This window comes from Mesoplodon mirus (genome assembly GCF_964341445.2).
Source record: "Mesoplodon mirus genome assembly, chromosome: 2".
NCBI lineage: Eukaryota > Metazoa > Chordata > Mammalia > Artiodactyla > Ziphiidae > Mesoplodon > Mesoplodon mirus.
In genome coordinates, this window is record NC_138977.1 from 176081107 (window position 1) to 176094296 (window position 13190).

The following is a 13190-nucleotide window of genomic DNA, read 5'->3' on the forward strand; positions in this document are numbered from 1 at the left end:
CATTTGGATCTAGGACCCATTTTGAGCTAATTTTTATATATGGTGTGAGGGAAGGATTAGGTTTTTTAATTTTTTATTTTTTTGCTTTTGTCTATCAAGTTGTTTTATGAAAAGATCTTTTTTTCTCTAAGGCAGATACAGTTTTTGGCAAATTTGTTGAAAATCAATTGACTGTATATATGTGAGAATTTCTGGAATCTCTATTCTTTCCCATTTATTTGTCTATTTTTATGGCAATACCACACTCACTGTCTTAATAACTGTAGCTTTGTAATAAGCCTTAAAATCAAGTAGTGTAATTCCTCCAGTTTTGTTCCTTTTTTTAAAACCCTGCTTTAGCTATTTTAGGTCCTTTGCATTTCCATATAAATTTTAGAATCAGCTTGGCAATTTCTACCAAAATATCCTGCTGAGATTTTGATTGTTATAGCATTAAATCTGTAAGTCAATTTGAAGAGGATCAACATTTTGAAAATATTGTCTTTTGATCCATGAACATGGTATATATCTCCATTTTATTTAGGCTTTGTTTAATTTTTCTCAGTAATGCTCTTAGTTTTCAGAATACAGATCTCATGAATTTTTTGTTAAATTCACCCCTGGGTATTTTATATTATCTGAGACTGTGTGTTGTTTTTCACTCCATCCATCCACCGTATCCATTCTCCAACTGATGGACATCCAGGCTGCTCCATCTCCTTGCTCTCTCAAATAATGCTGTGAGAAATATCCTCCCTCATATTGGACCTGTGCAGTTTGTGGAACCCATACTCAGGATGGCTTGCTGAGTCATAGATACTTAATTTCACCATTACTGTCATATTACTCACCAGTTTGCCCTGCCAGTGGCTAGGCATGGGAGTAACTATTTCCCCATATCCTCAAGGTATTATGTGTCTTTCTCATTTTTGCAAAAATGATGGATATGAAGTTATAACTTTTGATTTTAATTCATATTTCTTTGACTTCAAGCCAGGTTGAGCAGCTCTTTATCTATTTGTAAGTCATTAAATTTTCTCCATTCATGAATTACCTGATCATAGGTCTCTAATATTTTTTCTGCTGGGTATTCTGTTTGCTGTCATGGTTGATTAGCATGCATTCCTAGTACATTTTGGATATTGACCCTTTGTGGTGTTGGATGTTGCAAATGCCTTCTTCCAGTCTGTCACCAATCCACCAAATTTGACTGTGGTAGACTTTTTTTGAATAAAAATCCTTCATTTTTGAAGAGAGGAAATCTATATATTGTTTTAAAAAATCTTTTCTCATTCAAAATGTGTAAAATATTCTCCTACTATTTCCCCTACCAGCCTTGCAGGTCTACTTTTCACAGTTAAATCTTTAATTTCTTTGGGATTTTAAAAATAAAGGACATGAGGTACAGTTTCAGTCTTATTTTTCTGCATATGATTGGCCAATTTCCTAACTCTACTTATTTTTTAATTTACTTATTTATTTTTGGCTGCATTGGGTCTTTGTTGCTGCACACAGGCTTTCTCTAGTTGAGGAGAATGGGGGCTAGTCTTCATTGCAGTGCATGGGCTTCTCATTGTGGTGGCTTCTCTGGCTGTGGAGAGTGGGCTCTAAGTGCGCGGGCTTCAGTAGTTGTGGCACACAGGCTCAGTAGTTGTGGCACACGGGCTTAGTTGCTCCATGACATGTGGAATCTTCCCAGACCAGGGCTCGAACCCGTGTCCCCTGCATTGGCAGGAGGATTCTTAACCATTGCGCCACCAGGGAAGTCCTCTACATACTTCAAATTAAAAAATTTTCTTGGTAAAATCAAGTGAATTCATTGTTAGGTTAATTACTAGACTTTTTATAACTGTATTACTATTGTAAATGAAATAATTTAGTTTACAATATTTACTATTTTATTAAATATTTGTTTTTAACAAATATAATTCCTTAATATTTTATCTTTTAGTTACTTGTTGGTGTAGGAAAATACTATTTTTTCCCTTTTTTTTTTTGGCTGTGCCACGTGGCTTGCAGGATCCTAGTTCCCTGAACAGGGATCAATCCCGTGCCCTTGGCAGTGAAAGCACGGAGTCCTAACCACTGAACCACCAGGGAATTCCTGAAAATACTATTTTTTAATTGACATTTTATCCTGCAACATTTTGGGGCACTTTATTGGGACTTCAAATGACTCACAACTTGGCACTTCCCTCTATCAGAGAGTGGAAAGAAAGACTACCATTTCCCTAGTTCCCAGGGGCTTTACAGTGACTAAGCAGTAGATGAATTTGGGGGTCTCTCTCAAACTTGCCAAAATAAAGTCATTATGAATGAAGACAAGCAAGTCCAAAGCATGGATAATAAATTCAATTACCTACGTGGGCTAAGTTTAAACAGCAGGGAATAGTGGAGACTGGGGCAAAGCAGAAAGCACAAGCTCTGTCTAAACGGAGCAGACCTACTCAGCTTCAGCTAATTCTTACCATGCAGCAATGAAAGCCCAGTTTTTTCACATCTGTATATTTTTCTAGGAAAAGCCTCAAATCATTGATTTTAAGATAACAACTTAATCAAATTTTTAAAAATATTGGCTGGACCAAAGAGATCACATCTGTGTGCTAGCTCTGTTTCACATTTACAGGGCTGCACCCTCTGGTCTAAGAATGTCCCAAGGGGAGGGGACAATAGGGAAGTAACTGAATATCATCTCTGGACCCCATCCTCCCATTCCCTTTTTCCTCCCTCACCCCTTCCCCATTGTCTTCACTGTGCAGGGTTCTATTCCAGCTAGCTTGGACATCAGCCTTGTGGGAACTGAGTTTAGAACTTGAGGAGAGAAGATGGAGGTTGTGGCTGGACCCACATCATACTGCCTGAGAACTCCCAAGAGAACAGGAGCCTAAGCTGGAACAGGACTCGATAGGTGACCTACCAGCTTCACCTGAAGTGGTTTGGCACTGGAACCACACAGCTCTTTCCAGCATCAGCTGGGGTGAGCATGTTTGGGCAATTGTCTCAGATCAAGATGGCTCCCACAAGTCCACATTCTGGACATGAACCAACCTTCCCTGGTGTTTTAGGTTGGTATTATGGGCTGAATTGTGTCCTCCCAAAAGGCATATATTTAAGTCCTAACCCCCAGTACCACAGAATGCAGAATGTGACTGTATTTGGAGGCAGGGCCTTTAAAGAGATCATTAAGGTAAAATGAGGTCACTAGGATGGGCCCTGATCCAATAGGACCGGTGTCATAAGAGGAGGAGATTAGGACCCAGACACACACACAAGGAAAGATTGTATAAAGATACTGGAAGAAGACAGCCATCTACAAGCCAAGGGAGAGGCCTCAGAAGAAACCAGCCCTGCTGACACCTTGATCTTGGACTTCCATTCTCCATACTGCGTGGAAATGAATTCTGTTGTTTAAGCCACCCAGTCTGTGCTATTTTGATATGGCAGCTCTAGCAGACTAATATAGTTGTGTTCTTGTAAACAGATTCTGAGTGCAGGGCTGTGTGTGAAGGTTTACAGGAGCAATGTCAGGAAATCCCGTGCGAAAACAAGGAAGGCAGAATTGGGCAGAGGGAGAAATTGAGCTATAATGAGTGTGCCGCCAAGGTGGTGTTCTGGAGCTGGGATGGCCCTTCAAGGACTGTTCCAAATCGAGGAAAGGGGCCTTTGTTATCCTGCATCAGTCATTGTCAAGGTGAAGGAGGGGTGGTTATTTTGCCCCCGCAAAGAACATTGGGTAATGTCTGGAGACATTTTTGGCCATCACACCAGGGGATTGGGTGTGTGCATGTACACTGGGGGAGCGGGTGCTTGCACTACTGGCATCGAGTGGGTAGAGGCCAGTGATGCTGCTGCCATACATCCTAATGCCCAAGACAGCGCCCCCCCACCCCACCCCGTCACCCCGCAACAAAGAGCCACCTGGCCCTGAATGTCAATAGTGCTGAGGTTGAAAAAGCCTCCTGACATCAGCAAGCGCTGAGCTGCTCTGGCCAGGATTTAACCTTGGGCAGACTCCTGCTGCTGATGGCAGTTCCCAGTGAGGGGTGCAGCTGTGAACTTTCAGCAGCCTCTGCTCCCAGCAGCTGGGGAATGGCTGTGTTTGCCATGAAGAGGATCTAGGCAGACCATAGAGCACTTGATCTGGCCCCTCAGACTTCTCTTTCTAATAACAATAACAACCAACCACGATCAGGGCACTGTCCTGTGACTTTTATATATGTTATCCTCTTAAGCCTCACGAAAAGCCCAAGAGGTGGACTTTATGGCCCCTATTTTGTAAAACAGTAATCCAAGACTCAGAGAGGTTAATCACTCACCCAAGATTACTGAGCTAGTAAGCGACCGAACCAGAATTTGAATCCGGGGCTGTCCGACTCCAAAGTCTGGCTCTTTCGCAAGCAGGAAGGGCAACCTTTCCTAAAACAAGAGCGGTACACATAGCATACATAGGAGAAAGAGGATGGGCCACAGACTTAACCCAGAACTGATAGAAATCCAGCCTTACAACAGCCAGAACCCTGAAACAATGACTGATACTGTGCAAACATTTCAGGGGCCAGACCCTGAGCTCGGGCTTCCTGGAGAGAGGCCTCCTGCCACCTCTCTATCCCAAAACGTTAATGGTTACCAGAATTAATCCCTCTGATGAGGGGACTTTTTTTGCCTCCTTGAGGAAAATGCATGGACCTTAGGACTTTGTGTGATGACAACAGTAACTATGAAAAAGGAAACAGTAACTATGAAAAAGGAAATAAAGACACTTCCCAGGAGACAATGGTATAAAAATAATTTTTATTTGCTACTGTAAATAAAGTAGTGCAAAGAGTAGTTTGGACCCACAGTATTGCAATTTATTTACTACCTTAGCAGCATACAGCATAGACAGTCTGCTCTTCCCCTTCCTCCCTCTCTATCCGTCCCCCCCGAGACACACACACACACACACACACACACACGCCCCTATGCAGACGCAGGCAGGCATAAAGGGTGGGGAATGAGACTATGAGCTAAAGGCTTGTTTCCTGCATATTCCACTGCTGCCAGTCTATTCTAATGGGTAATTCATGGAAAAGACTAGACCTAAATACTAAGAATTTTCTAAATGTTATTTTATGGATTGCAATTGAAAGGTAAATGATATCCAACAGTGTCATTAAATGATTTGGAAGCACTACAACCCTAGAAAAATTCAAGGAGAAAAATGTAAACCCAATTTACAAAGCCATCGCCTTCCCTGTATTTCCAGCCTTAACCCATTTATTTCAAGGTGCCTTAGAATTGCTGGGTCTTGGATGTCACATGGAAATCTGTCCATGGGACTGCGAGGGGTAGGGCAGTGGCAAACACACACACCAAATATTACCTAACTGGTAGAGAAGTCACAATTTTCTGTTTTTTAATAAAAGGGAATGAACAAGGGGCTAAGATTCTTAAAATACATCTCAGTGTATAAGGATTCGGATACGCCACAAGGCACACTGACTCCCCCATACACAGTCATTAGAAATGGACATCTGCAATGACCCACATGTCCCTGTGATCAGGATGCTCCTTGTATTTATTTGATAACCTTTGGTATAACCACTGTCTGCTCTGGGTATTTCTTTGATTTAAAAAAAAAAAAGACACCAAGTGCAAAATTCACATCCAGTTGACAAGACATTTAAGGTGTATAAAGCCCCAGCGCCAGCTATCCAATACCAGCTGTTGAAAGGATTCTCTCTCAGCTGGAGAGACATGGAGTGCACAGTTCACCCACGTGGCTCCGGGTTATTGGTGACGGTGGGCTGGTCCTGAGCAGAGGCGTCTGCAGCTGGAGTCACAGCTGGACTTGCAGTGGGGGCAGTAGGGTCTGGGGGGGCCCGGGCTGGTGTCGGATGGGAACCACTGGCTGCAGAGACACATGTACAACAAGTGCTGAATATTCAAAACAGTATGTGCAGGACACACAACCACACCTAGACCCTTGCAAGCCAGGAGAGATGCTTCTAGACTAGTGGTCCTGGCACTAACTGGATGAGCAACTTTGGACCCATTATCTAGGTTCTTCGGACTTTGGTGTCCCCTCCAATAAAATGGCAGGTTGAAACAGATGTGCAAAGATCTCTGGGATTCTAAGTCCTGCATTTATTCTGTAACTTTACAGGGGTGTGTAAATATTAAGAAAGAAAGAAAGAAAGAAAGAAAGAAAGAAAGAAAGAAAGAAAGAGAAAAGAAAGGCAGGGGAGAGGAAGGGAGGGAGGGAGGGAGTGAGGAAGGAAGGAAGGAAAGAAGAAGGAACTCCTTGGTCTATGTTTCCTATGGTCATATCTCTTTTTTTTCACCTAGTATTGATGCAATGCAAGCTCTGGATTACACCAATCAACCAGAGTGTTGGTTTTATTCACATTCTGATTCCATTTGGATGATATGCCAAATTTGATTTAAACTGAATTATTTAAGTAAATGTGTATACATGTTGGAAAACATAATTACTAGGTTTAATTGTTTTCCAACCTACCTTTAGTAAGGAGGTTGAACCACAGTAAAGGTTAGGGAAGCTTATAAAGTTTTATACTTTATGTCAATAGTTTTCAAGTGGGGATAATTTTGACTCCCAGGGGACAGTTGGCAATGTCGGTAGACATTTTTGGTTGTCACAGCTGGAAGATGGGGTGCTACTGGAATTTAGTGGGTAGAAGCCAGGGATGCTACTAAGCATCCTAAAATGCCTGGGCCAGCCCCCCTCCCGAACAAAGAATGATCCAGCTCCAAATATCACTAGTGCTGAGGCCCACACACCTGCTTTATGTACTAAGGCTGCGAAGTATCCTGTCCATAAGATTGTGGGCTCTGGGATCCGGCTGCTCTGCCCTTTATCAGTTATGTGACCTTGGACAAGTTACCTAATCTCCTTCTGCCTCTAAAAAATGGAGAAAATAAGAATATCTGTACCTTATTTTGCTCTTATAAGGATTAGATGAGTTAATGTATATATGGTTCTTAGAACAGTGTCTGGCTTGCCTAGGTACTCAACAGATGTTAGCTCTTACTACTAGTGACCTGGTTTACCATGGAAATGTGTTGATTTATCAATTTCTGGGCCCTCGCTTGCAGGACTGATGAAAGAGTGGGGGCGTTTGTTTCTGGGATGCTTATAGTCCACTTTTAGACCCCAGTAGCCTATGAAAATAGCCAAAACTTCGAAGCCAGAAAGCCCAGAGTCACATGGTCCTTACAGTTACCAGCTGAGTGATCTTGAGCAAGTTACTTAACCTCTCTGAGCTTCAGTTTCTCTAGCTGTAAAATGGCGGTACCAGTTTGCAGGGGTGTGTGACACACAGCTAGCACAGTGGCCATGGTTTGTGCGAACAATTGCCACTTTGCCTTTAAGCAGTGCTCTTAAGCTCAGCAGTCCTTGAGTCTCATACAATTTTCAGTAGATGGGACTATTTTTAAAGGTTCCCAAATGTCCATCCTGAAATGTATCGACTTATAGAAGATGTCATCACTTGTTGACCATCTGACTTCTAGATAAGCTCTTCAAGATTTCCACCTGCAAGAGGCTATAGTAGGAAATTCCGGAATGGGCTCCAAAGCCTCTGACCTTTTTGAATATGTAAAGGAATTCTCCAAAGAACCCCTTCCAATAGCTACAGAAAACCTTGTGAATCCAGAGACTGTTCTGAAAGAACAGGACAGTGGTAGCGGTGCAGAGGGGACCCAGGTGTTGCATAATGATGTGACGCTTCTAGGTCAAAGCCATCACTCTGGCAGGTGATCTAACCGTGGCAGGGACCATGAGACCCAGTGACGCGGTACAAAGACCATTTGCTGGAGTCAGGAGACCTGTTCTGGGCAAGTCTCATTTATCTACCACTAATAGGTGACTTTGGGGTAGATACAGAATGGCAGACATTTCAGTCCTAAAATGCTTGAATCTCATATGCTTTGGCTTCCTCATCTGTGAATTGAGGGGCTTGGATTAAATGGTGTCCAAGACTTCTTGGGCCCTAACAGTTATCTTTCTGATGATTCTCTGAGGAAGTTAATGAAGTACTAAGGCACATATTTTTCCTTTTCAAGCTCAGGGAAATGTTTAAATCACCATGGTAACAAGATAAATCAGCAATCAGTTTTCTGATTAAAACAAAAAAAGTGCCACTGTGTAAATGTAGAAGGAATGCATAATTAGCATCTCCACCACTGAAATCTTCTTGTCAGAGCATAACAAAAATGCTCGATGTTTTGGCAGTAAGTTTGTTATTATCCATGTGAGAACTCTCCCATTTCCAGCAGCAGTTTGCAATCACTGGACAAACCCCCCAACAGCCCGTCATAATTTTAAAGTGGCCTCTTTGTCTCCGATCACCTGGAATCTGTCCTAATCTGATTACCGGATTAGAATCAAGGTAATGAGGAAAATCAGTGTGCTGCTTAAAAAATTACAGAGTCTATTCCTGAGTCAAAAGCGATTTTTGGATTATTTGCTGCTTGAGGGACCATTTTCTGTACATTAGTGAGAATAATAAAGAGCTGGCCCTGAGCTGGCAGACTGCAGCCCATGGGCCTCAGGTGGCTCGCTGCCTGTTTCTGTATGGCTTGCAATCTAAGCATGGTTTTTGCATTTTGAAATGGTTGAATAAAAATCAAGAGAAGAGTACTATTTCGTGACATGTGAGAAACATATGAGATTCAAATCTTCATGTCCATGGTAACGTTTTATTGGAGACCAGCCATATCATTTGTTTTCCTGTATTGTCAATGGCTGCTTTTGCACTATAGTGAAAGTAGTTGTGACAGAGATGGCCCTCAAAGCCCCAAATGTCTATTATCTGGCCCTTTACAGAAAAAATTGGCCAACCTCTGTTGTGGACCACTGCAGGAGAAATATCTGCTTGTCAGTTGACCAGATGGGAGCATAAAGCAAAGGCGAATAGGAGAGAATATATTGGGTGAATCCAGAGATAATAGACTATTTACAAAGATGAGGGGCGGGGTGGGTAAGGAGGGAAGCTCTGGAAATCATATACTATGAATAAGATCTAATCTACTTCATTTGGGCCTCTGGATCCAGCAGGGACCAGTCCATGTATAAGATCCATGTCATTTAAACATTTCTTATGAGTAAAGATACCGGGAGGGCAGCAAGGGTAATGAGATAGGAGAAAAGTAAAATCTCACCATTAAATCACTCTGACTTTAAGGCTGCTGCTTTTTGCATGAGTACCACTTTGTGACATTTTACTGTAATTTTAGTACCTCATTAACTGGAAATGTAGAGGACAGGAAAAGAGTAGGAAAAGGTTTAATTGATCTTGTTCATATCATCTTACTCTTTTTAAAAGACCACTTGGCTAACCACTTAGGCAAAAAGGATGAGTTGGCTTAAATTATGAATGTTTTGAATAGGCTGACATTGGTTTAAAAGGTGACACGTCATGCCCAGAGCTGGTACCTCTGCAGATCTTGCTCTATACTCTGTATTCTATTTAGACATAAAGTTTACACTAACACGAGGAAGGCAGGACTCTCTCTCTGAAGCGGTCTTTTACATTTTCTCTCTCTATTCTTCCCTTTACCTTCCGCCAGCCAGCCAGGCTCCATGCCTTTTCAGTCTCAGGGGAGATTTATGGCGGGGACAGAAATGGAGATGGTTCTAGACATACTTTACTTTGGGATTTTTTGTTTTTCCAAAAGCCTGGGTCCATTAAAGCAATTATGCTTGGCATCCTTGACAGGGAGGGGGAGAGGAGGGTGCTTTAGAGATGCAATGAGGCAGGGAAAGGAGGTTTCTGGAGTGTGGGAAAGTGGCTGAGCCTGGCTGTGGGTGTACCCCAGCGGAGCCCTCACCTTGCCCTTCAGCAATCTGAGAAAGGAAGACTTGGCAGAAAAAAAAAGGCTAAGGTGCTCAGCTTTGGCAAAGACAATGGGACTTGTAGGTGACCCAGAAGCTGTGAAGCCAATGGACCTGAAAGGATGGCGTAGGCCCAGGGCAATGTGTATTCTGCTATCAGACTGGTGACCATCTGAGTGGTTAGTGCTACCAGAAACCCAGGGACCTTTGCACGTCCCTGGGAGGCATCAGCTTCAAGAAAGACTGAGCTGCTTGGTAGTATGCAAGCTAGGAATCAAAAACAAGTTCCCTCAAAGGAAATAAAAGAGATTTTTTTGCGTACGTAACATTTTTTGTGGACTTGTTTTGGGACGCTGGCTACACTAGTCAGTATTTTTGTTTAGCTGTTTTTTAAAAAAGAGTTTTATGTTTTAGAAAGAGTCTAATAGCATAGCAAAGCATGCTAGGCTCTGGTAGTGGTGTCTGCTACTTACTGAGGTAAACCAAGCTCTTTAAGCGTAGGCGCTACCTGGTGTCAGCGTGCTTTAATTGCAAGTAAAATGCCCTAGAGGGCATTACTCCTTAGGAGCTACCGGGCTAACGTTTCTTGAGTTCTAAATACTTTACTCAGTGTTCTCTCATTGGGTTCTCTCAACTACAATACAACATTATTCTACTAATTCTGCTGTTTTAGAGAACAGGAAACTAAGGCACAGAGAAGGTCTCTCCCTCGCCCAAGGTCACACAGCTAGTGACAGGCCAGCATCTTAGCGGTCTGTGCTGTTAGCTACTGTCCCACACCGCTAGCCTTCTGAACGCAGGACAGTTTACTGTGGCAAGTGTGGTGAAGTGTTGACTATATATCACAAAGCATATAAACTCAGGAGGAAAATGAAGGTAGTTGGAGCTGAACGCAAAATGGATGGACAGCTCAATTTAAAGGTTTGGCCATAAATCATTAGTTTTTAAAAACAACTGACTGGAAAAATTGCAAATCACAAAATGACAGAGATCCCTAGCTTAGAGCACACTCCTCCTACCCAGCACCTTAAGGGAGGCTCTTAACTCTCAAATCCTGTCCCTCTCTACTCTGGCAGTCAGCACCTAGGCTGCGTTCCTGTGCTGGCTTAACTGAGGCCAGGGATGCCACCAACATCTACGACATCCGTCACCTTCCCACGGGGTGGCTCATGGACCTCGGGCACCAGCTCCTCGGAGAGACGCCCGCCCGTGGTAGAAACTCTGCCTGCTGAGGGACCCCTGCAGTGCTTCTCTCCTGCTTTTCTATGCTTCCATCCCCCTTGCCCCATTGTCCAATCACTGATGGAGTACCCTCTTATTTCAAAGTCATTGACAAATTTGCACTTATATGGAGGACTTTAAAAATGCGAAAATAATTTACTACATATTTTAATTCAACACTAGTCCTAACAGGGCTGGTATGTACCACTGTAGGGGCACGTTTTGGAAATATGTGGAGACTCCTTTTTTTTTTTTTAACTTCTATGCCCTTAAGACTCTAAGTGTGTGGAAAAGCATCGTGAATGTAACCTGAAACCTTGTGAGAAATGCAGGGTCTCAGAGGCTGCCCACAGACTGACTGACTTAGAATCTGCATTTAACCAGATCCCTGTGTGATTCCTGTGCACACTGAAATTAAGAAGTGCGGGGCTAGAATTTACATATTGAAATACATATTATTTTATTATAATTACTTTCTTTTTATTTCTCCTTTATATTGCTGTTTAGGGCATTATTTTTAAAACTAAGTGTGTAGGCAGATTACTTGTCATTCATTTCAAGGTACCAAAAAATGTGTTAAAAAATACATCTTATGTAAGGGGACAGAGGCAGATGGTAGCCACTGTTTTAGAGCATCAGAAGTGTGAAAAAGTTCAGAAGTCTGCTGCCCTACATCCTTTCACGGACTCTATTTTGTGATTTGGGGCAGACCACAGCATTCCTTTAGCCCCATTTCTTCATCTGTAAAATGAAGGGCGTAGAATTAAATTATTTTTAAGATCCTATCCAGACTTCTCCTTCCACTGAAGGGAAGAGGTATGTACAGGAAGAAGCAAGTGAAAGGGTTTGAAAAAAATGAAAAACAAATGAGTGAAAGAGCAAAGGATACATAGGAAGGGAAAGTATATCAAAAGGCAGGAGGGGGGCTTCCCTGGTGGCGCAGTGGTTGAAGAGTCCGCCTGCCGATGCAGGGGACACGGGTTCGTGCCCCGGTCCGGGAGGATCCCACATGGTGTGGAGCTGCTGGGCCCGTGAGCCATGGCCGCTGAGCCTGCGCGTCCGGAGCCTGCACTCCACAATGGGAGAGGCCACAACAGTGAGAGGCCTGTGTACCGTAAAAAAAAAAAAAAAAAAGGCAGGAGGGACAGGGAGATGGGAATGTGGAAGGACTGATAATGAAGCTATGGAAAAAGGAAAAAAAGACGACTTCTGATAAAAGCCATTCCACCAGCCCATGAATTTTCATGGTTACCAGCTGGCATAAAATCATAAAGACAATTTTCAGCTCCTCTAATGCATTTGTAATAATCATAACAATATTTCTAAAGAGGAAAGAAGACAAAGATAATTTGAAATGGAAAACACTGACAAGATGCAAAATAAATACGCTATACCTGGGAACAAATTTAGGAATGGGACAGAATTTGCAATGAGGAAAACTGATCAGCCAGCGTGCTACAGGGCATCAACCCAGGAAGGGCTTTTTTTTTTTTTGCGGTACGTGGGCCTCTCACTGTTGTGGCCTCTCCCATTGCGGAGCACAGGCTCCGGACGCCCAGGCTCAGCGGCCATGGCTCACGGGCCCAGCCGCTCCGCGGCATGTGGGATCTTCCCGGACCGGGGCACGAACCCGCATCCCCTGCATCGGCAGGCGGACTCTCAACCACTGCGCCACCAGGGAAGCCCTGGAACGGTTTTTGATGGGTCCTTGTTAACCTCCTCAGGTAAGTGGAGGAAAATGACTCCGTATTAGCCTCTCAGAACAGTGGCTTCTGTCTCACCATCAAATCTGTGCTGAAATGCACTTCTTTTGCTTTTCATTATCTGCTACACAAATAACGGCTGTGCCAATGCTCAAATGCCATGTCCAGCCCTAATGTATCCATTTGTAAATGTCCCTGTTGGTCTTCGTGAGTGATTCTGTCCTTTTGTAGCTTCCAAGATGGTTGGGAATTGGAATTCTCCCCTGAGAGATGTTTGCAAATTTGAGTACCTACTAAGTGTGAGATCATAAATGATGGGACCAAGGCCTTCCTCTCACTCAGCTTATGGTCTCATAGGGAAGATAAACATGACAGTTAACATTATTGAGAGGGTTATATATGCCAAATAAATACAACAGCTAACACTGAACTACAGTAGTCATTTTGCTGTC

At 43.0% G+C, this 13190-nt stretch overlaps 1 protein-coding gene across 1 annotated transcript in view; it reads right to left on the reverse strand.

The window, feature by feature from the left end:
* Positions 1-4756: 4756 nt before the first annotated feature.
* Positions 4757-13190, reverse strand: part of SEL1L3 (SEL1L family member 3) — a 100389-nt gene continuing 91955 nt past the window's right edge. Inside the window, exon 24 of the mRNA XM_082606914.1 lies at positions 4757-5869. Within this exon, the coding sequence (XP_082463040.1) occupies positions 5730-5869 (140 nt within the window). The 3' untranslated portion in view covers positions 4757-5729. The remainder of the gene's footprint in view (positions 5870-13190) is intronic.